Source organism: Procambarus clarkii, chromosome 12, assembly GCF_040958095.1.
Source record: "Procambarus clarkii isolate CNS0578487 chromosome 12, FALCON_Pclarkii_2.0, whole genome shotgun sequence".
Lineage (NCBI taxonomy): Eukaryota > Metazoa > Arthropoda > Malacostraca > Decapoda > Cambaridae > Procambarus > Procambarus clarkii.
This window is the reverse complement of record NC_091161.1, coordinates 43,413,555-43,439,891: the sequence shown is the minus strand read 5'-3', so window position 1 is coordinate 43,439,891 and position 26,337 is coordinate 43,413,555. Positions and strand designations below refer to the sequence as shown.

Sequence of the window (26,337 nt, the reverse complement as noted above, 5' to 3'; positions counted from 1 at the left end):
TTGTTACTGTGTTATGTGTCAAAGTTTTAAATGGAGGTGTGGTTTCCTCCTTTTCATTTTTTTTACTGCTTATGTTTTAGTGCACTGGTTTTAGTCATGTTTTGATAACATTACCTTGGTGGCAAATATAGATGTATAGTGTTAACTAGTGTCCCATTATTCAACTGCATTGTAGTCGCTGTGAATTTTGAGTCTAATGCAGCTGCTCTCATTGGATTAATGTTAAGTTTGGTGCACTGGGCTTCAGTTGCTTCACATTTCAATAAGTAATGCAATAGTGGTGTCCCTGCCTCTGTCCCATAGATATGACACGCTTTAACTATTGAGTTTAGTACCTTTCAGCAGCACTTGTAACCAAGTCAGTCTGTGTATGGCTAATACAATGTCTCTTTCTTTGCCAGGTTTGAAAGAGGGGGATGCACAGTGTCTTGTTCGTATTATATCACAGTGAGTCTTCCTTCTGCTACTTTGGCTCTGGTGACGTGATGGGAATATTGTTTTTTTATTTGCTTCTTAATCTGCAAAACTCGAGGTATGTTAACCTTAACAACAGGTAGAGCAGTGGCAGTTTTTGCTAGAGATCCCTAGCTACTATTCCATTGCAATATATGTGTTTTCTGTAGGTAATTCTCTAATTACACTGTTATATGTTGCTCTCAGCTCTGCTATCTCGTACATACTTTGTTCTTTTGCCGGGGAATAATTACTACATCTACATTACAATCCTTCCATGGTGGTGTGAATTGTCTCTTAGGCAAATTCAAAGCAATACATTTGGGAATAACATACTCAAAGATCAGAACATAAGATACTCATATATGCTCACTTATACTTTAACATACATTGTTCATTACATATCATAACATACATTAATTCATTAGCTACACCGCTTCATTAATCTAATCGCAGAGGCTATATTCATCTCCAAAATTACATCCCTAATACTCTGTAGAGACCCCAGACATGTGTGGAGGCATTTATACATGTTTACCGTAGGTTTGATGGGCGTCGATCCTGCCCCAAGTTAGTGATCTCAGTGGAACTTTGTTGCAGGGGAAGCATGTCTGAGGGAAGTCTGGAATCACCCAGTTGTATGTATTGCCTTAAATCAACAGTAGTGCCACTAGAAGTTCACATCCCCTAGAAGACAATGGCACGGAGGCTTCTACAAGCGGATGGTGTGAACAGTCAAATGCTGTCCAAGGAAAACCCTCCACCACAAAAGTTTGATCTACACGAGCTTTACACCGGTCACCGAAATTGATTCTCGGGTCAATAACAGACCACTGACCAACCTCTTACGATCTTTCGCAGGTAAGCCATTAAGTCTATCTAATCTGATGTATGGAAGTCTTCGTAAATCTCTAGCATCCCTCACATACATGAGAGAGAAGATCCGTCGCATGTCATAGTGACTTAAGAGCTACAATCATCTGTCAGGAGTAGTAAGTCGGTGGAATGACGTTTGGACTCTAGAATACCGAACTGCTCCTAGGGAGAATGACTACTACAGGAGAATAATGACTATAGGAGGATAATGAGTATGGGAGAATAACAACTATGGGAATATCAACAATTAACCCCTACAATAAAAAAAACTTAAAATCTGGTGATGTTCTGATTGACAGCGACCATCCACGTTCAGAATGGCCTCTAGGCGGTATAGTCTGTATTCAGACAGTCAGGGTATCATGAGAATAGTGAAAGTGAAGTGAAGTTGTACAACTAGTCTCAAAACCTTAGAAAAACTAATTCCCTCATAGCTAGCAGGAAAGGATGTCACCCAGAGACTCCCCACCCCACTGTCCTGAAATGACTGCTGTGCAACATTGCAAATTTAAACAAATACTATAATTCTGAAGGAGGGCAATGAAGGTTTTGCAATTCCTAAAAAGGGAGCTCCAACCCTTGTTACTCTCCTCCTCCCCAGAATTATGCTGGAATTTTCGACACTAAATACTAACACACTGCACCCAGCAAATGCAGTTATGTTAGGAAAATACTAAACCAACTACTACACTAATTTTTCTAAGATAATCGTTAAAAGAAAATGGGTTTCATGGCTTCTCAGACAAAATGGGATATTTGCCACATCACCTGAAGAATATTTATCCATAACACATCATAAAAACACCATTCTTGGAAACAAATAAGATAAAGTATTCTCCAAGACTGGATACAAATTAATTACAAGTGAATTCAATGTCTACTTCCCTAAGTCGGTAATGACGGATTTAAAACTGTGCAAGGGAACACGTCCTGAGTACTGGAGGGAAGAGACTATTGAGACCAGCTTAGCCTACAAACACGCTCGTGTGAGCAATTAATCGTTCTGCAAAATCAGTGTGGTCGAGCATCAACAACTCCTGTTATCGACTATGAACTTTGCTAATTAATTATTAGATAAGTATAGTGATCACTTAAAAAAAATTGACTTGTTATAGAGCAGGGCTACCCACCCAGAACCGGTAAGAATTATTTCAATTAACTTATTCTTTACATTATCCCATGTAAATACAGGCATAAACTTGTGCCCGTGCCTCCTTCCCTCTCTTCTTACTGGCTATTCAGCTCCTGCCACCTCTCGAGTGGCTTAATCTTCATCAATTAGTCGTCTTGTCACAATCGACTTTATAATGGATCCAGAACAGGCAGAAATGTCGTTGCCCATTCATCTTCTAGTGTGAGGTTTCGTGAACTAAACATTCTTGTTTCCTTGTTATGTCAAATATATTTGTTGCTGGTTATTACTTTGTCATTATTCAGCAGGGGGAGACGAGAAGAAGTTAAGTGACTACATTATCTTGGTGTATCACGAGGCATTCTCAGTCGCCATTAAGGCCTTGACCATGAGTTTCAGCCCACGTGACGGAGTCTCTTGCCTATTACCAGGCTATATTCTACTTTATAACTAAGCTGTATTCTCTTTAATCCAGTAATATTTAGTAGGCTAACAATTCTAGCAAATTTCAATTAGTTGATTAATTTTGATTGATAGGCTGTATTAAACCCCCGAATTTATGAAAGCAAAATCCCTAGCAGGATCATTTTTAAATACACAGTCCACTTTGAATTAATAAATTCCAATATAACTAATAAAATAAATCATTTAATAAGAAAATCGTTGGGAGATTTCCCCACACCCCCTTCATCTCCAGGGCTTGTCTCTTCCAGCGACTCTCGTTCCCGGGCAGGAACGTCGCACGAGGAATGGAAGTGTTTTCACTGGAACGTGAGGATTCTCTCGAAATGTTGGAGACCATGGACAGTGAGCAGGGTGTGCTGGAGTCTGTGGCGGCTTCTTTTAGGTCAGTGGTTGTCATGAGGTTCTCTCCTCGGTGCAGACGTGTGGGCATCCCCTTGTGGGTAGGCCGGAGTGGAGGGTGCTGAGACTGTAGCCGGCAGTCATGATTTGTATCTAGTTTTGAAGCGGGGAGGGGGGGGGGGGTCTGTTTCACGCCTTGAGCCCCGCCTCCAGGCGTGCTTCTGTCCAAGTTGCCCGAAAGATTTTCAGAGGCCGTTGTCGATTCTTTGCATGGAGTTTCGGCTCGTACTGACCGGCCGGGCCCTGACGTGTAAATATATACTTCAGATGACTCTTCATTTAACTTGTGGTTCTATTAATGACAACGGGCTGCGTTCCATGGTAACTGATCTCTATGCTTCATAGGCAGGGGGTTGATGTGACTTGTTCAGAAACACAATGTTCGGTGTGTGGCTTTGTTGCATTGGTTGGAGGAGTATTATTTAGTTTTGTTAAATCTGGTACAAATGTTGAAAGGGGTACGATGATCCTCCTTTCCAAGCAGGCGCCTAGTTCGGTGTTGCACACGGAAATGACTAGGATGGCAGGATTTTGTTGGTCAAGATCTCTTATGAAGGTGGCGATTCCTTTATTATTCATTTACGCACCCTCAGAGGTGACTAGGCAGCGGGAACATGAGGATATTTTTTTGCAGATAAAGTTTAAATTTTTTTTTAGACATGCTACACGTGCCATGGTGTCTTACGGGGAATTTAACTGTCGCGTCGGCATGGGACAGTAGCAGTCTCTTGCCTGCAAATGTGTCCCCTGCGGTGATTGAGGCTCTGCAGTGTTTTGGTTTTCGGGATGCGATGTGATTCGGGGGGGGGGTGCATTGGCATTAACGATTTTGTCTTCTGGTTAGTGTTCTCGTCTCAATAGGTTTTACGTTCATAAGTGAACATAAACACACGAGATAAGGTCGGTGGTATCTGTTTGGACGGTACCAGTTGCTTTCTCGGACCATTGTATGGTGCTGGTTAAATTTAGCTCTGAGCTCTGAGCTAAATTTAGCTCTTTAGCTCTTAGCTCGCACCTGGCTCTGAGCCAGGTGCGAGTGGAACGATGATGGAAACTGAACTGTACTTTGCTATAGTGTCCTGATGTTCGTGCTCGGTTTCGGGAGCGGTGGGCTGTGTTGGTCTCCCGAAAACATTGGTATTGTCTTTTGGACTAGGGTGATTGGTGTAAAGGCGAGTGTAAGAGGTTGTTCACTGCATTAGCGAAGAGGAAGGTGGCTGCACGCTATTAGTTATTACATGTTCAGCAAGAGTGGGGTGACTCATTTGTATGGGTTAGGTAATCGGGGGTTTGATAGGTTTGGGGATATTTTATTCTGTAAAGTTTAAATTCGTCTGTTGCGGGAGATGTTGGCTTTTTCTAATATAAAATAAAGAAATGATTTTATATTAGAAAAAGTCCCTATTTTGAATAAACAGCATGTTATAATTGATGAATACATCTCTGGGGTCGACCGCTGGATGGAATGGACTTGGTCTGAGGACAGCTTAAACAGAAAATCTTTAAAATCTTGTTAACCTCTTCACAAATGCAGTGAACACAGTGATTGAAGGCTTAAAATTAGAAAATAAGTTTATTTTGTATTGCGTTACTTTTTTGGCAAATGTTAATGTGAAGACCCACAAGCCTGGATAACCTCTTAGGCCTATAATTTCGCAGATCCCCAAGACAACTTATAAACTCTCAGATATTGAACAAAATAATCTCAATGCCTCCCAACCACGGTCCCTTTTTAATCTAGCAACTAATTCATCGTTCTTGAAATAAAACCCCACAAGATCTTTGCTTTCCTTGGCCTTGACAGTCTTCATTAACGTACCAGTGGAAAAAAACTCATGATATTCTACACACAGTAATCACACTAAGGTGACTGCAGTGAGAAAATATGTAGGGGCCCTGATGAGGATTCGAACCTATGCAGTGGGTGTTCCCACGCACAAGCCCTGGTTCGAACCCTCATCACAGCTCCTACGGATTTTCTCACTGATGCAGTTACGTTAGTGTGATTACTCTATATTAAAGGAGGAGAGTCAGAGGGAGATCATTCCTGGATGACAGAGCCAGAGTGCATGGGGGGGGGGGGGATTGTGTGGAACTCCTGCCCCGATTTCAGTAGAAGCCTCAGGAAATCCTTGTATGTTCAGTAAAACTCCAGGTTGCAACCCTTATACCATGTCGTGGCCTAGTTGAACAGGGCGTGTGTGGGGGAACACCCACTGCATAGGTTCGAACCCTCATCATGGCTCCTATGGATTCTCTAATTAATACTCCGTTTCCTCTTTGCTTCTAGCTGAAGATCTTTGGGTGCACTATGCTGTAATCTGAGAGTACCTCAGGTGTACACACCCTGTTTAAGCAGCTGTTCCATAAGTTGAAGCGAGTTATAGCAGTTATCCCTATGCAAATGGTAACCTTTGCTCTTCAGTGGTGCAATTAAACTCATAACCCTTCGAATTGTTGTCTTCTCAATTCCTGCATATACTTCAAAATCAAAGATGTAACCAGTCTTTGATTCAGTATGTACAGCTTTACTCCATACTTATCAGGTTAATTTGGATTAAAATCTTTGGAAGATAGACTGCTCCACCATGTCATTGTGCCTTCATCCAGACAGATGTTTGAGTAATGTAGCAAGTTTTGACTTTGTTAGATATACCATTAATGTTCTAACTTTAATGAGTGTCTGTACTGTCTTCGGGAATGCCATTGTTATGAGTATGAAAATACTTATCAATCGTTACATATTGCTTTGAAGTCATACAAAAACTGAAAGAAGCTGCATGCCACTTTTTACCAGTTTGCCAGAACATTGACATCATTGGAACCGTCACAATTCCCATCAACTTTGTCAATTGCAAATATCTGGCAAGCTCATTTACTTTCACTTCCCACTCATTCTTTACTAGGTGAGAAGCATTGAACATGATTTGTGATGCATACAAATTTCTTTCATATGCCAAATACTTCTGTAAATCTCTAATAATAAATAACAATAAATCCCAGAGGAGTGGTTAGTGTTGGGACAGTCAAGCCTGGTGGTCCAGTAGTGGTTGGTGCTGGTACAGTCAAGCCTGGTGTTCCAGTAAAACTGAACAAATGGTGCAGTGTTGTCAGTAGACCAGGCTTCACTAGAACTGGCATGTGGGGTTCTAGTGGTAAATAAATCGTCTGCACGTGGGGCTGTATCAATAGCCACATCAATATCACTATTCATTTTGTATCGTATCCTCACCTGTCGTTTCTGCCACTTAACTATCAACATAACATTATTTACACGTTGAAAATATTAGAGGGTCTGGTCCCAAACTTGCACAAAAAAATAAAACCACACGAGACCAGAAATCCTGGCATTATGTGCAGAATACCCCCGTTGAGAAGCAGAGGTGCAATAGGTACTCAAAGAACTATCAACATCAGAGGCCAGAGACTGTTCAACATGCTTTCACTACACAAAGGACATAACTAGCCGACACCCTCGCACTGTTCACAAGAGCATAACCACCTCCAAAGGATACCTGATCATTCAGGCTGCGATTCATGTATCAGGCTGCGAGCAGCCTCGTCCAACACCCTGGTTGACCAGGCCTGCAACGAGGAAGTCTGGTCGAGGACCGGGCCACAGACGTTCAGCCCCGAAATCATCGCAAGGTAAATGCAAGAAAAGGTATCGCTCACTTTCTGCAGTGTCAAGGTCACAGCCTGAAAATTCATTAAGTACAGTCAACCTTTGTCGGTGAGAGTTTCCAATGTTTCTTGCTAGTACTCTCTAGCTTTTTCATATTTTTTTTTTTTTTTTAATTAGAGATGGATTTTCTCTTACTGATCACTATCCACCACAGTAAATTTTCAGTCTTTATAAAGGCAGAACAAATGAGGAAAACAGGAAATTGCACACGTTTAGACACGGGTACAGCGCTGCGGTCACGAGTATGGTCACTAAGGTACTGAGACTCCCGCTTGGGTGGCTACCCACACGGCGGGGTGATGACTCGTGGGGTGGGGAATACAGAGAATGATAAAACGTTGGCGCGCATTTTAAAACAAGTCCCATAATGAGACAAATAGATTTTTACCATTTTATTTCCATGATGGGGGGCTAACCTCATGGCCCTGAACATGTGTTTTGTAAATCATTGAGCGAACGTCATCGACGAAGTGCATATTATTATTAATTATTAACTGCTGACTTATCATCCGAGGCAAAGAGGAGCTTCTGGCCCGCGTCTCTGCACTGCTTCACCTGCTGTCTCCCATGGCGTCACTCCCTCACTAATTGTCCTCCTGTGTTGGGTGCACCCTTCAAACCACCATGTTCCGTTAGTGTCAGTGGGTACTCATTAGCTTCACATTCAAGCTTCCTCACAGCCGAGCCGTCCACTACTGGGCTTCCTCGTAGGTGTCACAGGTCACGTTCCCAGGAACTATCCCGAACCCTCTTTTAGAGGTAGGCTGTTGCAAAGGCTCGTCGCTCTACTAGTCAACTCCCCTCCCCTCCCCCCCCCCTCCGTGTAACTGACGGAAAGGGACTTCACACACTAATCAGCTACACTAGCGCCGAGAGCCACACTGTCACTACTTGTTGGCCAATACTTAACACTGTCTGCTGACCAATAGTTTCTCTACTCGACAGAACTCTTATCAATCACTGCCCTCCCGCATCAGTGATTAATATTTCCTGTCAATGCATTTTTTTAGAGTTTCAGTTTACAATTTTACTGGCCATTTTCACACTGGCACTTCCTGCGCAAATGTGTCAGAGAGCCAACCATCATTCTTGGTGACTACAATGCTAGACACAAGAACATTGGTGGCTCTCGCTTCAGTAACGGTAACGGGAATCAACTGCTGTCGCTACTAAATAGTCACCAAGATGTGCAGATTGTGGGTGACCTTGAACCCACGCATATTTGTGGAGGCATTCTAGACCTCTGTGTTGGTTTCAACGTCTCTCACGTCTGGTGCACATCGTCTATTGTAACAGATTTGTTGTCAGATCATCACCCTAGATTGACTACTCTATGTATAGGAAATACCATCCTGCCCGGTGGGACTTTCAAACGCAAACGGGTCAGTGTTCCTCCTGCTCGACGTGAAGACTTTGTTGCTCATGTGTCAGAGTGGTACAGCACTTATGATCCCTCCACAGTCCAGACATTTAACGACGGTCTAGTACAGAGCATTCAGATGTTTGCCGACCCTTTTAGGTCAACCCCCTGCACCATCCAATAGTCGGAACGATATGAAAGGTAATAAACGCCATGCCTATTACAATGACCCCAAACTGCGTACTTTGAAACGCACTGCCAGACGAGTTGGGCTTGCATATAGGGAAACACGTACGCCGGCAATGCTCAAGCTCTTTCAGAAAGCCCTAGCCAAGGCGAGGGAGCGCATGACAGAGCTCAGGCAAGGTAACTGGGAAACTTTTGTTAACAGTCTCAACTCTCACACCCCCCTCAGCCAGGCATGGAAGGATATTAAAAGAATTAAAGGCGATAAGATCGGCCAAGTAGCACACCCTCACCCTCTACACAGAGCAAACGAGTTAGTCGATGCTTGGGCAACCACCTCTAGCTTCAATAATCTTCCCCCAGACATACAGTTCAGATTAAATGCTGGTTACGGAGATCGAGAAAGGCTCGTTGACTTCATGCTCCACAAGGAAGATGAATGCAACGTGCCATTTACTGAGTTTGAATTACTCGCGGCCCTAAACAAAGGCAAAGCCACATCCCCCGGTGAAGATGGTATCACTTATGACATATTGCGTCTGCTCCCTTTAGTACCAGGGAATCCCCTGCTTGAGCTGTATAATATGAGCTATGTTACTGGGGAGCTTCCTAACTCTTGGACCAACAGTATAATCATTCCAATTCCCAAGCCAAATCAAGAGAATGCTTTCCGCCCAATTTCCCTTACTAGCTGCATTTGCAAAACATTCGAGAGAATGGTCCTAAACCGTCTCCTCCATAGAATAAGAACCATGCTATCCCCCCAGATATATGGCTTCATGCATGGAAGGAGTGTACATCATTGCATCACCACCTTTCTTACCCTGCACACTGAAAAGTCATATACCACCTTCCTAGATCTTAAGTCTGCCTTTGATATTGCAAATAGACATGTTATCTTGAGTGAGCTTGCAAGAATGAATATTGGTGGTCGGACTTTTGTTGGATCAGGGGTTACTTATCCAACAGGAAGTCATCTGTATTTTTCCAGGGGCATAGGAGTGTAACAAGAGACTTTGAACTAGGTACCCCGCAGGGTGGTGTCCTCAGTCCTACCTTATTTAATATCTTAATAAACACGCTGTTAAACTCTATACCGAGCAAACCCAACGTCCACATCATTAGCTATGCTGATATAATGATACACACCACTGGGTATGCTAACACGCAGAACACTCTTAACTCTGTATTAGACTCATGTCAGGACCTAGGTTTAATTATCTCAGCAGAGAAAACAAAGATACTAAATCCGCGCCCACCCAAGGCAGGGAGGAGCTGTTCGCAAGATGCAACTGTTGATGGCTCCCAGCTTGACTATGTAAACAGATTCAAATACCTTGGCCTTGAGGTGCCACTGTATGGTCCTGTTGTATTCAGACTTGTCGTCAGTATAAAGAGAGGCTCCGAGCTCTCAAGGCTGTTGCAGGTTATCACTCAGGCTATGGTGCCAATGTCAGAATTGTCAAAATGATGTACTTTGCATACATCAGATCTTTAGTGGATTATGCTGCACCTCTGCTTGTTTTGATGCCTGAAAGAAAGCTTGGAGGGCTTGAAAAATTGCAGAACGAAGCCTTGAGGATAATCCTTGGGTGCCCTCGTACCACAAAGATACTTAATATGAGAAAGGAACTTAATATTCTGAGCGTTGTTGATCGTGTTACTGAAATTAACTGTCAAATTGGTATAAAAATGCTTAGGCTAACTCATCCTAATCCTTGCACAGAAGCCCTCCAGAATTTCTTTATTGAAGATCAGCATTGTTCCAAATGGATAACAAAAACTGGAACTCAACTCAATGTATGGGGTTCATGATTTGTACCAAGAGAAACAACAACGGCACTTTCCTGCACCGTGGGAGGTTACACCCTATCCAGTTTTAATCCCTCCCTTTCCACCCAAGAAGCAAATTAGAGATCAGCCCAAGCTTCGTCTTGAGGCAAAGCTCAACGCCTTAAGCCATATTGATGCTCTGTCCACAGAGCATTCTCTCTCTCAAATTATATACACTGATGGTTCCCTACACCGCACCACGGGTGCAGCTGGAAGTGCAGTTGTCCTGACAATGGGCGATGGCCTATACTTTGAGTGGGGAGTCCGTATAAACAACTGGGCCTCTACCCTTCAGACTGAACTATTTGCCTTGATCCTTGCACTGAAATGTGTACAAGTCTCCAAACTTGATACATTAATTGTAAGTGACTCCTTATCATCCTTAAATGCTCTCAACTCTTTAAGACATAACTAACATGCTCGTGTCCGAAGCTAGACACAAATACAACAAAATTATTAAGGATGGTAACAGTGTCCATTTCATGTGGTCTCCATCTCATGTTGGCGTCCGAATGCATGATAGAGCTGATAAGTTAGCCAAAGAATCTGCCTTTCAAGGAGCCGTTGAGTGTAACCTTGGATTGTCAATGAGCAATCTGAGAGCAGCAGTACACCGAGAACTTCAACAAGATCTTGTAGATCTGAGGCAAAGTGAAATTGACACCAGTAATTCCATCTATCATCATACTATCATGCAAGAGGAGCCACACATCTATGGATCATCCAATAAAATCAGCAGACTTCTAGATGTTACTGCTGCTCGGCTTAGACTTGGTTACAAGTATCTCTGGGAATTCTCATTATCTGCTGATGTAGACCTGACCAAATGTAAACTGTCAACAAAATTATTCGCACACCCTCCGTCACTATGTGATGGAGTGCGAAAAGATACGTGAATTTAGAGACAATTCTATAACCAATGTTCCAGCGATGTGTCAATATTTCATTCAAAATGATCTGCTACCAGAAATTTTAGCCAAATATCCCCAGTTTGCTAACTGTAGGTAGTAACTAAGTGATTGTAACCTATCCACCGCTGCCCACTGGATGGGGGGCGGTGTGCAGGACAAACAAATTTTGACACTAGCTCTCCACATATGTCAGTTGCTTAATTTAGAACCTGTACTTGAGGTCGATCTCGAACCCATTGTTGATGTGACGACTTATATTGAATTTTGTAACTAGCTCATCAAGATTGTAACTTGCTTAGCTAAATGAATTGTGGGGTTCAGTCCCTGAGCCCATTATGTGCCTCTAACCCTTTCCACTACCGCCCACTAGATGGGTATGGGGTGCATAATAAATGAACTAAACTAACAGTATAATTGATATTAGATTATCCTTAATATTCACTAACATTTAAAAATATATAATTTACTTTCTCAACCTTTTTTTTCCAACATTTTTAATATATGCAGCATGATACATGGTGCTTAATACACTGGATGACACACACATCACAGGTTAGGTTAGGAAAGCTAGGTTGGGTTGAATCGTTAATGTATGATTCTTAACGCTAGTTAAAAAAAAAACAGATGCTAGGTGTCACTGTTAGATGGAGGAGCAGGTAGGTGGTGGATAACGGCATGAACCGTTAGATGAATGGTGGATCAACAGGACGATGGCTCGCTGGTAGGTGAATGGTGCTTTAACAGGGCGTACCGAGGGATACTGTGTGTTAGTATCAGACAGAAATCGCTCATTTACATACAATAGGACTATTTAGGTTAGGTAAGAATAGTTAGTGATGCATAGACATTATTTACACTAAATGCGTAGAGTGGGCGGAGCCGGGGGGGGGGGGGGTGGCCATTTGTCACCTGGTGAATGGAAGGGGAGACAGTCAGGAAGGTGTTTTGCACTTGTACGGGAAAATTCATTGCTAACAGTTATTGTATTTCACACACCCTAAACGTTCGTTCATGCTTGCACTAACCTCGACATGCATATCTACTATCTGTCAACCTTAATTGTTTCACAGAATCAATTAGAAACCCTTCCTTGAAGTAACCTTTACACTTATCCTTTGTAAATCCTTTTTTGCTTCACTGAAACCGAATCAATTTGAAACATTTCCCTAAACGTTTCTCCTCCCGAAACTTAAGCCTAATGCTTCCTGTATCTTTCTTGCTAATCCTTAATTAAAGTATACAAAATTATCTACTGTACGAATCAATTTGATTTTTTTATTAATTCTTCTCGATTTCTCCCCTTTCCCCTCATTCAAGAATATTGCCATGAAAATTACAGTTGAAAAACCATACTTCCACTCCCTAATGTACGAAACATTTTTAAAAACTACAGGAATCATTTTGATTTTCCCTTTTAACTTCGTTCACAACTCATGCCCTTGACTACTATTTTCGTAACTGTCAAAATTTCCGTTTACTAAGGCTTGCAACTTTAAATGGAACACCATTGCAACATGACTCGTCACACGTTTTCAATTCTTACCTCTTGTCCTGGTTTGCAAAGCAATTGTATCTTACATCCTCAATTCCCTTACTATAGTCCTCTGCTAGAACTAATTAATCAAAGTCTGAGGCATGGTATCTTACCCGACCGCTGGATACCGACTAATAATACCCAAAGCCAAATTCACAAACATTCTGACCCATACGAAAAAATTAGTGGAAGCCGTGAGGAGGAGTCGAACCTAAGCTCTGAGGACTCCCAAGCAAACACCTTAGACAACTGTACCACAACATGATCAAAAGAATTCCAGCCTGGGATGCTTGGGAGTACACAGAACAGATTCGAATCCTCCTCTCAAGCCCCTACTCATTTTCTCATTGATACATCACATTACTGTGATTTCTTCGTGCCTTCAGACCCCATGTCTGACATCATTTAAGTGTTAAGTTCTTGAGAGGATTACACTCGACAGGTTAATGTTTGAAATTAGACCCCAACTTGCCCCTAACCTGAATGGTTCCCTTACTGGAAGACGCATTTAAACTTGCTTTGCTGAATATTTTGTTACAGGGACCATGCTCTTAGGGGGCATTTATTGACCTCAAAACTACTTTTGATACAGCAAAAAAGGGGAAATAAATCTTAGAACGATTAGCCTCTTTGGGGATTAAGTGGAAGACTTTTGATATAGCTCAAGGGGCACCCGAGTATCAGAACTGCCTCAGTTCTTTCAATGGGGTCAAAAGTAAACATTCTACACCCTTTGATTTGGGTACACCCCAGAGTTGTGCGCTTTGCGCAACAATGTTCAATGTCCTAATGCACGAAAACTGTTAGTTCCACACTAGCTGATGAAGCCGTCATCTAATGTCGACGAAATTTGTTTTGTTTCAAATATCCAAACGAGACTGCAATCTCTACTTGATTAACTCGCTGCTAAAAGCATTGAATTCGGTCTTTAACTTAATCCATCACTTTCTCTCCCAAAAAACAGCCAGTGTGCCTCTAGCTTTCAAAGTTAACAACCAAACAATAGAAACATGTGGGCAGCACAAATTCCTTGGAGTAGGTATCATCAGTGACATTGTAAACGACCTACACCGTTGGTTAGAAGCGAAATCACTGAAAATACTAGTAAGAATATTGGTATAAATGTTAAATATGCTAGACTATTTAACATGTTAGATCCCTAGTTGATTATCATGCCCTGCACTTCAGGAGGTAGGTCTCTTAACCTCCCTCGGTACTTTTCCATGACATGAAACAAAGATTACTTGTGTATGGAATTGTTATTGATTTAGGCACTTGTTTGTCTCCTGTTTGTTTATTTTTTACAAGGTCATTGGACAAAGGGAAACTAGACCAAATGATGTTCTTTTCCAGTCAGAGGCAACCCGGCCAATACCGTGCAGCAAGCACCAAATTGACAGAACCCATCAACGGCATCAAACTGAGAGAAAACGTGAAGCCAGGGAGAGTCCTCTAACCTTGTCTGTATGTGGTGATGTTAAAACTAGTACTCCAAGCAGACCTAGATAAATTATGGACTGACTAAGTATTTCAAGGAGTACCCAGTCCGTACTAACTCCTCCATAAGGCACCCAGGATACAGTAGAAAATGTATACATGTCAAATGAAAGAATAAAAGGTCAATTTAATAAAGCGAGATGGCGAACAGACCGGAGACAACGACAGGCCTAGACCAAGAGGCTAAGAGGAGGAGATGCCTGGTCACCAAGGCCAGTTCCACAACAAAGTGGCTATAGTTATAACTGATCATGGAATGACCTGCGGGTATTTAACAGGGGCCTACCTACCCCCCCCCCCCTCAGAGCAGGCCGTGGTTCAACCCCAAAAATAGAAACCAGGTCAATTGATTGAACATAATTTAAGACAACCAAGGGAACGATCGCCAGGTGTAACATTGGCCTCGTAGAGGCGCAATAGATTTTGAAGAAAGACACTATGGACGAGGCAATTAAAAGAGGGCTATAGAAGAGACGACGACTACGGGTACAACGGAGAAAAGATATTGGTACAACAAAAAGAGGCAAGTCCCATACAAAAGATTTAGTTCCGTCGAATATTCTCAGTTGAAAGTGTTACGACCTAGATGGTCTAGGTGATAATAAACAAGCCATTTGGAGCACTCCTAAACCTACTGCCCGAGACTGAAGTACACGACCCACTTTGTCGGCCCTAAACTCAGGCCACACCAGGAAGGATGCCAAAGCACTGGCAGAGGTTTTTGTATTAACTTAAGGATAAAATTACAGGAGAACTAAGGAAGGAGTCTGCTGATGGACCACAAATATGGCCCAAACAACAGCGCCTCGTATATGTAACTGAGGTCATCCTCTTCATGGTGGACAACAAATCGTACTGCCAGATTAAAGGAACGATGATCAGAGCAAGTGTTAGTGTGGCTGCAGCAGAAATATTTATGCATGCAGCATTTTATGCTTCCGCACACTATAGTGAACACCAGCCACACTACTCAACTCGTCCTCGGGCCAGGCTCGTTAGTGCAGAGGCCGTCCCACGAGACGGGTTCATCAATTTTAACACCGTAATAAAAATATGTTCCCATTCATAATTTAATATACAATTCAATGTATATTAGGCATACATTATGTAATTAGTTTTTTTGGGCTATTATTTGTGTTTGTAGTACACTAGTGAAGCATTTACAGACTTCTTATTCGAGAAGCGGATGTCAGTGAAGCACTGTTGGAGAATAGTACTTTAATCGGACAGACCGCCCTCGTCAATAAAGGACAAATGATTGTTAATCCAGCCAACAAACCACTTGTTTATCAATGAAAAACAGGTTTACACAAAACTCGTCCTCTGTTCATTCCATTCAGTGGTCGATCCTAAAGACTCATTCATATATTTAAATTAGCTTGCTTCCTTCGGAGCCTTCTTTGTTAGCTTGGAATAAAAGGACGTAGTTAGTGTCCTTGCTCTTAATGCCGTTATCTGTGGTTATAGGAGCTCCGCCAGTTATTATATAATATTTTCTTCCCCAATAAAGAGGGACTTTGCAGTTACAAATCAGGAACACCACGTTACCGCGTTCCAGAGACCCAGAAACGTTCACCTTAACACTTCACAGGTCCTGCCGCCTGACCACAATATTTGTCGATTTGCAGAATTGCTACAGCATTCAAGGGCTACCAATACCTTGTGCACGATACTGATGATGGCCACGTAGCTGCAAGTGCTCAGCCTCCCGAAACTGTCCGACGGTATATTCAGCTTGCTAGGTTTAGCCCGGTACTTTCCCTTCACGCTAAAACTTTTCTCTTCCCAGTCTCCCCTAACCCAAGTGAAGCACCACCCTCTTGGGTATTTTTATATACATACATCTATTTGATTGGACTGGTGGGATAGAAGACAGACTAACAGAAATATGGACAGGGGAGGGGATTGAAATTTAACCGAAATTGTTAGCTTAACATTAACCATATAATACACCACAACTTAATCTTCAAATTATGGGCCTGAAGAATGGTTAACCACTCGGAAGTGGTTAACGCATAGAGTACTTTAGACTATACCTATTAGAGGATCACTGCTTCAAGGCATAGTGTGTTAAACTATTAAAATTATTAAACGTGTTCCCTTCACCTATGGTACTTAGGTGGGAATATGTATCAATTACATAATGACCAACTGCGATTCGAGAGAAGATTTTCCAAGTAACTTTAATCCCTCCATACCTGCAGTAGCGTTGTAAAAGACCAAGTTCATGGGTCTGGTTGACCATACCTGCAGTGCTGTTGTACTGATGCACCCTCGTACATACCTGAAATAACATTAAATACATCAAAATACTAAATTGAACATCTTGTAAAGTTTGAGAAACATCCCGGAAAACAATCGATCAGGTCAGATTTTGGTTCATCTATAAAGCTGACTTACCACCGAATGGCAAAATCTCAGACATGACTTATCCAAAGCCCGTTGTCAACACACCGGCCAAGTGGTCGTTAACCCGGCAGCCAAACATGAACGTGAAGAAATCTTCACATTTAACTTCTCAGTCTATGCTCGTTCATGCACTGACCCACAACAGTTCACACATTTTAACACTGTACTTAAAATAGTTTTTGATGTGACCTATTATATATTATTTATTAGGGGAGGGAGACAGGTTGGAATACACTCACGTTGTTTCCTTCAACTATCAGGCCTATACACAACTTAAATATACATTAATATTTACTTATATTGGAAAAAAGAATAGTACTTGGTTACACAAGACGTTAATGTTAATTTAGGCGTCTCTGGGGTTGGCTGCAGCGTGGACGACACTGACTCTGGATGGTTAGTTTCATTCACATAGGATGGGGGGGGGGGAGGGGATGTGACGCTTGCTACATTAAAAGTCTTTGGTCTGTGTTTCAAGGATTGAAATATGATAGTTCCCAAGAAACACCTTGTAACTGCCAGAATTTAATAATTGTCAACATTTTTTACCTGCTTTTGGTGGAACGTTCAGTTTCACTATGAGTGTAACACTCAAGCCGCTGTTGTTGAACAGTTTATCACATAGCAGGCGTTTTTAGAATTAAATTTTGCTTTAATAATCATCAAAAGTCTTAATCTAGGTAAAAGTTTCCACTAATAGACAGGTATATTACTCTATCATATTTACAAATGAGTAAACCAGAGCTAATTGAATAATTTTAAATAAAGTTTTAACATCTTGTAACTATGCTTATTTAGACAATCAGCAAATATAGACTATTCCACCAATAGAATACAATGTGATAAAATAACTAATCATCTAGAGTAACTTGCCTGTAAGCCTGGCACAGGTGACCTCATGCACAGGACTGTCCAGGTGACTAATTTAGTACAACCAATGAGGCGGGCGCTGAGCAGCACCTCTCCCCACGCCGGCCCGCGCCACACTGCCCGCCGCGCCTCTTGACTAGCTTGGCCTGATGGGTCAACTACCTGTGACGTCATTCACCTCACCTGACATGAGGCCGCCTCGCATACAAATAATTCACAAGTCACTTCCACAATATTAATATAGTTTATTTCTATTAATGTGAAGTATGAACAAGTGTGAGTATATATTAAAAGCACATACTTCACTACTGGACATTAAACCCACTACCACACCCACCTAGTAGCTTGGAAGCTTCATAACGCCTTCTGTAACTGTTATGTTGGGGTCTAGGCCAGGGGCCAGGTACAGCAACCGGTTACGGTGCTCAGCGTCCTGTGTGTATATATTACTGTATGCCTGTAGGGTCGAACTCTTAGGTCTTGGACCCCGCCTTTCTTATCGTCGATTGTCTAGTTACCGAATCAAGACCTATTTTTCCTATCATATCATCTACATGTGTTTCCATCACACACACACACACACATTCCCAGGATACAGCCCGCAGCAGTTGTTTAACTCCCAGATACCTGTTTACTGCTTCGTGAACAAATCATCAAGTGAAAGAAATTCTGCCCATTTGTTTCTGCTTCGATCGGGAATCGAATCCGGGTCCTTTGAACTACGACCCTAGAGTGCTGTCCACTTGGTTGCGAGGACGTGTGCGTGCGTGTATGTGTTTGTGCGAACTCTCCTAAATGTACTCACCAAAATGTGCCTGCAGGGTCAAGCTAGGCTCCTAGCCACCTCCCCCCCCCCCAGCCTTCTAAACGTTCTAAGATTAATGCAATGTCTTCTTTCCCCCTCATTTATCATATTTCCATTTAAAACTTTGAATCGATTTATCTTCAACGTCTTTACGTCTAACCAGTTGCACTTATTGACAGCCCTGAGACTGAAAAAGGTCTTAATGACGTCCCTGTGACTTATTTACGTCTCTAATTTCCTAGTGAGACCCCAAGTTCTGCTGTTCCTAGCTTCCAACAATATTGCTTTGTCTACCTTGTCAATTTCCATTAGAATCTTATATATTGCTATCAGATCCCCCTCATCTCTCCTTTCCTCCAGTGTGGTAAGGTCCAGTTCTCTCAGTCTTATTTTATAGCTTAAACTCTTCAGCTCTGGAACAAGTCTCGTTGCAGATCTTTGGCCCTTTTCTAGTTTTTCCTTGTCCTTTAACAGGTAAGAGTTCCATGCCGGGGATGCATATTCATGTATGGCTCTCACCTTCGCTGTAAATAGGTACCGGAAAGCCCTCGTGTTTAAATTTCTGAAGGATACACGGATGTTGGCCAGTATGCCATTATGAAGCTGTTATTCTGCTAATGTGGGCATCTGACATCACAAATGGGGTTATGTCCACTACTAGGACTTTCTTCCTTTCTGATGTAGGAATCAGTTTTCCCTTTTATCCTATACTTTTGTCCTGGTCTTAGTGTGCCTGTTCCAATCCTCATAACTTTGCATTTGGCCATGCTTAACTCTAGCAACCATTTTTTTCTGAAATATTTTAAGTGTCCAAATCTGATTAAATGCCTCACAATCTGCTACTGTCCTGAGACTTCTCAAACTTTGCATCATCTGTAAATATTGAAATGAAGGCACAAATTTCCTGTCAGGTGATTGACAAATTCGAAACAGTATGGGACCTATAAGCGACCCTTGTAGTACTCCACTTGTAACCTCTCTCCCCTCTGCTTCCTTCTTGAGAGAGAATCTCTGACCCAATCAGCATTAAGGAAACCTAAACAAACTGCCCCTGGTGTGGATGGTATAACTTGTAACACCTTGAGCTTACTGAATGATGTCCCTAGCCACCCTCTGATTGACCTCTATTAAATGAGTCTCTCACAAGGTATCTTGCCAAAGAAATGGACACAAAGTCTCATAGAACCAATTCCTATACCTATCTCTCAAAATTCAGACCGATTTCCCTTACATCTTGCATGTGTAAAGTCTTGTCTTGGAGTTCTAAGTCGAGTCATTTTTCAGGTCAAAGAAGAATTGGCTCCTAACCTATATGGGTTTATGCCCAAGTTTTGTTCACAACCATGTTTTGCTGAATATTTTGTACACTTCCAGGATAGGACACAAGCAGCCTTTATTGACCTGAACTCAGTTTTCGATGAAGCAAATGGCGAAATATTATTAGAGAAACCTGCTGAATTTGGAATCGAAGATAATCTGAGTTGGATAAAGAGCTACATATCCAACAGGCGTGCTAGTGTCCCATTTAAAGGAGTTAAAAGTACAAGAACGGATGCATTCAAACTAGGCACACCTCAAGGTTGTGTCCTAAGCCCTACCCGCCAAACACACACCGAAACTACGACGTTGGTACAACGTTCGAACAAGTTTTAACACCTCCTAACCAGTTATAACAACCAATATAGCAAGTTGTATCAACGTTCTAATACGTCATAAACACGTTAAACCAAGATGTACCAACTTTATTACAAGTTGTAACAAGCGGAAAAAAAAGACAGTTTTGGTTTGTGTTTGCAGGGTATGCTCTTTAATATACTTATGTGCAAACTTATCCATGACATGCCTTTACAATCTACTAAAACTGTTATATGTTATGCTGATGATATTTGTCTTATGGCAAACAGTAAACTAAGACTATAAACGTTACTTGATGTATTTTCCAAGAAAGTAGTAGAATGTGGCCTCATAATCTCTGTTGATAATACAAGAGCTCTCTTTTTCCCATTCTCTTCATGTTAACTATACTATTAATGGAGTGCCCGTGGAGACTTTTGAGTCTTATAGATTTTTTGAATCGAGGTTACTGATTTACTTATCATCAGCAACCTTCGCAAAAACTTGTTGAGCGTCTTAAACCTCTCAAAACTCTTGTGAGTTAAGGATTTGGCATTAACATAAGATATGCTCGTAGTTTTTATGTTGCCTTTATATGATCTGTTGTTGATTATTATGCCTTGCATCTTCTTAATTTAACACCTAAACAACTACAAGGCCTAGATGTAGTACAAAAAAATGCCATGTGCATCATCCTGGGTTATCCTAGAACTGTCATAATTGTTAACATAAGAACGGAACTAAGATTACCTTCTATTTACGAGAGAATAGTTCAACATAAAACTATGTTTTGTGTCATACGGGCTCACCATAGCCCGTGTTACCTGGAACAAAAAGTTCCAGGTAGCCAATCTTTAACAACAACAACATTTTGTGCCAAAACTTTGAAAAATAATGGTTCCCCCAACTCTATTCAAATTAAATTGAGATCCATTCTAAACAATTCTGACTGTTCACTCAATCCGCAAAAAGCGCCTTACAGTGTGTGGCTCAGTTGTTGTGCCAATAATCTTATGAAACTGAATGTCTCTTTGTCTTGATAAAACTGTTCACTATATTCCCCCATGGAAAAATGTGCAGGTCTCTATACATTATACACCCATCAGTGTAAAACAAATGTATAACACAAACTATGAGATGTATAACACTAGAAACTATTGACAGTCATCTTCAAAATCTCAAACCGACTAAATCCTATGCCTTTACTGATGGATCTGTGCAATTAGGCACCCGTAGAACAGATTGTGCATGTGCAGTATATAAAGGGAATTAAATGATCATGCCTAGTACACAGAGATTGAACGACTGGGAAAGCACGACAGACTGAGCTATTGGGTATTTATCTAGCTACTAAATACGTTAAGCTCCATGGGGATGGGGTGATATTTTGTGACTAAAAGTGCTCTGCAGTCTTTAAATAACACATCACAATTTATGCTTGTAATATTAAATGGAAAGTAATTTTTGCCAATGATAATAACCGTTGTATAAAATTTGTGTGGATCCCATCCCATGATGGAATTGGAAAATATGACTTCGTACATCAGTTGGCCAATAAGGATTGCAGGAAAGAAAACACTGACTGTGACTTTGCATTATCTAATGAAATTATTAGAAACATAGAAATTAAAGAAATTACTTCAGGTTTATTAGAATTAAGACATGGCCAGAGACCTGAAAGCTGCAGTATTAAAAGCTATGACAACTTTTGTAATAATAGGTATTTGTACGATCAGCACAGTAGCCGGACCAGGCAATATGATGTAGTCATTGCGTGAATTCGCCTTGGGTATAGGAACATCTGGCAGGTTAGTGAGGCTGAGCCACTACCCAAATGTTCAGATTGTAAACTCTGTGACAAACCTTTAATGCATTCACTAGAACACTATAATGTTCAATGTGAAACCGTAAAAGATTTTAGACCTCCTGGCCTATTGTACCACCAAATGTGTTACTGTTTCATTGAATCTGGAGTACTGGACGACATCCTAACAATTTATCCAAACGGCCTATTGACATCTGGAGGTTATCTGGAGATGATTTCAGGGATTTTTAGTGTCCCCGCGGCCCGGTCCTCGACCAGGCCTCCACCCCCAGGAAGCAGCCCGTGACAGCTGACTAACACCCAGGTACCTATTTAATGCTAGGTAACAGGGGGCATAGGGTGAAAGAAACTCTGCCCATTGTTTCTCGCCGGGGCCTGGGATCGAACCCAGGACCATAGAATCACAAGTCTAGCGTGCTGTCCGCTCGGCCGACCATAGCTCGAGTGCAGGGGGGAGTTGTGTAAAATCCTGGTTTGTGCCTCGGAGAGGTTGCAGGATCCAGTAAGTTCAGTAGAACTTCGGTTTCAACTACTTTACCCTGTCGTAGCTCAGTCGGTTAAGGCAGTGTCTGGGATGCTCCCGGACGCAGGTTCAAATCCTCGTCACGGCCCTTGTGGATTTTTTTAATTTATCCAAAATTCGTTTGTACATTTGAAAGAAATAAGAATAATTTTATTAATATTAATCTTAAGTTGCATCTCTTATGAACCCATCCCTGCCCTTATGTGGCAGTGACCAAAAGAAAGTTATATTTACATATTCGTACATTGAAACATTGATTGTAACCATGATACATGGGCTTCAACCTACAGTTCAGACCAATTGCCTTGTGTATGATCCTCTGTCCTGTGTGACAGTGAATACCAGCATTATCCTCACTCCAGTAAGCAACCCGTTCTCGCACTTTCGTATAGTCAATATTGACTTATTAAATATGTGCATATGTGACATACTAAACATAATAGTTTACCTTGAAAAGCTTCATTGAAAACACCGACCTTACCTAACCTTCTTAGTATGTTAAGATAAACATCTTATTGCTTCGTAATTACAATTATTACTTAACCTATTATAAGTATAGGTTAAGTAATAATAACCTATACCTATTATAGGTATAGGTTAAGTAATAATTGTAATTACGAAGCAATAAGATGCTTATCTTAACATACTAAGAAGGTTAGGTAAGGTCGGTGTTTTCTATAAAGCTTTTCAAGGTAAATTAATATGTTTAGTATGTCACATATGCACGTACTTAATAAGTCAATATTGACTATACGAAAGTGCGAGAACGGGTTGCAATAAGACTTAATTGAATTCCTCAGATTAGGCAAAATTGTAATTAAATTTTGTCAATAAAGATGTTAATAATAATAAATCTCTGACCCACCTTAGGACTTTTCCTAAGGTGGAAAAAGTCTACCTACACCACACAACTCCCGACCCCTTCATAGGTTCGGACCACATTCCTGTCTCTATGTATCCCAAAAAACTCTATCCTCATTCAAGGCCTCCCACGTTTACCATACAGCAGAGCTGACTGGGCAGCATTCACAGAGCGTGCAAGAGACAGACCTAACATTCACATATGATGGAAAGACGCCCGGGGGTCATTGACACCCAACTACACCTTAGACAAGACAGTCACACAAGCGGCGGCTTCAACAAACACTGCTCATCACCCACAGAAGATACTCTATTACTCCGTCCATGCGATCCAGGAGACGTATCACACGCTACCAAAACAGATTCATACAAAACCAGCACAGACATGGCCACGTACTTTTCGGCCTCACTATACTCTGCAATCACGTACTCATTAGCCTGGTCGATGATCACCCCTTGCCCTTGACATGCCTAGTAATAATGGCAAAACAGAACAAAAACAAACTCTCAAGAATTTTTGCAACTTCATTAACAAAGTCAAGAGAAGCAAGTACACCACTTTCAAACACATTTACTCACAACGACAGAAACTTCATGAACCCGGCAGTCATCCAGGTTTTCCAGCAACACTGTTAGACAAACTTTCACCCAGAGCCAACAGCACTTCGAAACTTTACGGTTAACAACATGGATTACCAGACACGCAAACCGCAGACCAGACAACGTTGGAAGATTGGTGCGCGGCCAGAGATGGAGATGGATGTATAGAGCTTGCGGGCATGCGTTGGTGGCCTGCCGGTTTAAAGTGAGTCTTACAAGATGGGTACGCGTTTGCCTCCCTGAAGAGATCCACTTCGGTTGGTTTAGCGTTTTCCCGGCCAGTGGACCAAACGCTGGTTGGTCTAGCTTTGGTGGACGTGCTCCATGTCAAGTTGGCCGATCTGATTGGTGTGTAGCTTCTTCAGGATCGTTGAGAGGTGGCTGAATTTCACCGTCAAGTTGTGTTTCAAGAGTTCCTCTATCGGTGTGAGAGGCGTTATTTCCCTCTGCCTGATGAGGCGGGAACCATTCAGGGTAGTTAACCTGAGTGTGACTGACTTACGTGGCGGTGCATGGAGCGCCGTTTGAATTGTTGGATGAGCTGTTGACCAGGCGGTTTGAGAAAGTGCTGAGTGTCCGGTGAAACAAGGTCACAACCGCCCACTGTGCGGGGATGCTTGATGACACCCGGACTTTGACGTTGTCCCTGTCGTGAAGTGTTCCTTCTTCGTTGTCCCTGATAGGGTTTACAATTGGATGTTTGTAAAAAAGTCAGCCCCGTCCATGTTATCGTTGTGGTCAGTAAGGTCACCTGGCGGCTGCACTGCGTCGTGGTCGCGGCTGACTGTGTGAATATATTCAAGAAGGGGGATTTTCCAGTTATGCTGACACAGGACGAGTTGGTGGGGGTGGCTGGGGATGTTATTCTACCTCCTGTTATGATCCCAGGTAGCTGAAAAATGAGTCTCCCTTGAGAGTTATTCTGCAAGACCTGACCTAAATAAGAGGTGAAAGAAATATAGACATGGGGGTACATACGTAAAATAATTGGTTAGATTTGATGAATAGTTTAAGAGTATGGGCAGTGATCAAGAATATAAGTAAATGACTTGACATGAGATGTGGAGAGTTTGCTGGAGGTGTGAGGCTCGCTTGAGAGGAGCTTGAGCTCACTTGAGCACCAGACATCGTGAGGGGAAGTTGCACTCCGTTGAGCTCCTGTCAGAGAGGAACCCCTAGTTGATATACCTTCAAGAGGAAGGAAGTGTGAAGACGTTTCAGCTGTGGATTCGAGCTGGAAACGTGTGGTCTCAAGTCACGGACGGCAAGAAGAGTTGTGAAGCCGCCCAGAGACATTTTCATGGGCCATGGGAGCGCCCTGGTCAGGCACCATCGATAGGGAGAGCGCCCTGCAGGAAACCTTATTGTGGTAAGCCCAAATTTAACTAGTTAATAGTGATTGTCTGTATTTGATTGTGTGCCCAGCGATCATAGTAATTGTTTGTGAGTACATTAGGCATGTTTTGATGAGGCAGAAGGGCAAAATAAGAGAGTAAAGATGGAGGAACGTCTCGGAGGGCAGAGCGACATTTATCCACTCCAACCACTGGTGGGCGACTGAGTGAGAGGGCCGCCCGGGAAGCGGAAGGCTCCCAGGGAGGGCAGAAAATGGACCAGCCCAAACGTGGGAGTCACCTCACAGCATGTAGAAAGCAGGGAGATGTTAAGTGAAACATTTATTGTGAACTTTATGTTAGTTATATGTTTGTAGAGGAACATTTTTACTGGCATGTAAATGGGTTGCAGGTTTGTCTGGGGAAGGATTTCCTGAGAACTTCAAAGCCAGCAGAGAGGGGGGTAGTTGATGAGACTCCAAGGTTGTTGAAGGCACTGAGCTCTGTGGAAGAGCAGCCATACAGTGAGGAGCAGGACCTCAAGCTGAGAGAAGAGGAGCAGTGGAATGAAGTTTCACATGCTTCTGTAATTCCAGTGGTGAAACACCATTGTTGCTCAAGGAAGAATTCATGGTGTAGCAGCCGGGAGAGCTGTGGAAGACCCTAGTAGACGATTCTAGGAAAACCTGAAGATGTCAGGATAGTGAACTTCCAGATGTGGAAAAGAAGTTCTTATTGACTACTTGTAGGGAGTTGGTAGAGTGTTTGGTTGTCATTAGCGTGCAAGACGCAATGAAAGGTGGGTGATTGGTTACCATTTTTGTGCCAAGGAGTATTTATACTGAAGTATAGAGTTACAACTGTAGGCTGGATTACCTGCAGAGACATATGTGGGCTCTAGGACTGATAGGGTGATTGATTGATCATTGTTGTTTATCAAGGAATATTTATGCTGATATTTATGTTATTGCAGTCATAGGCTGGTTTTTCCATATATATATATATATATATATATATATATATATATATATATATATATATATATATATATATATATATATATATATATATATATATATATATATACATATATATATATATATATATATATATATATACATATATATATATATATATATATATATATATATATATATATATATAT

At 41.8% G+C, this 26,337-nt stretch overlaps 1 protein-coding gene across 1 annotated transcript in view; it reads right to left on the bottom strand.

Annotated features, from left to right (window-relative positions):
* Nucleotides 1-25,134, bottom strand: part of LOC138364024 (trichohyalin-like) — a 36,239-nt gene extending 11,105 nt beyond the window's left edge. The window contains exons 1-5 of the mRNA XM_069323460.1: nucleotides 25,027-25,134; nucleotides 24,341-24,514; nucleotides 23,523-23,709; nucleotides 18,642-18,939; nucleotides 16,579-16,615 (exon numbers count right to left, since the gene is read on the bottom strand). Of these exons, the coding sequence (XP_069179561.1) occupies nucleotides 16,579-16,615; nucleotides 18,642-18,939; nucleotides 23,523-23,709; nucleotides 24,341-24,514; nucleotides 25,027-25,134 (804 nt within the window). The remainder of the gene's footprint in view (nucleotides 1-16,578; nucleotides 16,616-18,641; nucleotides 18,940-23,522; nucleotides 23,710-24,340; nucleotides 24,515-25,026) is intronic.
* Nucleotides 25,135-26,337: the final 1,203 nt, after the last annotated feature.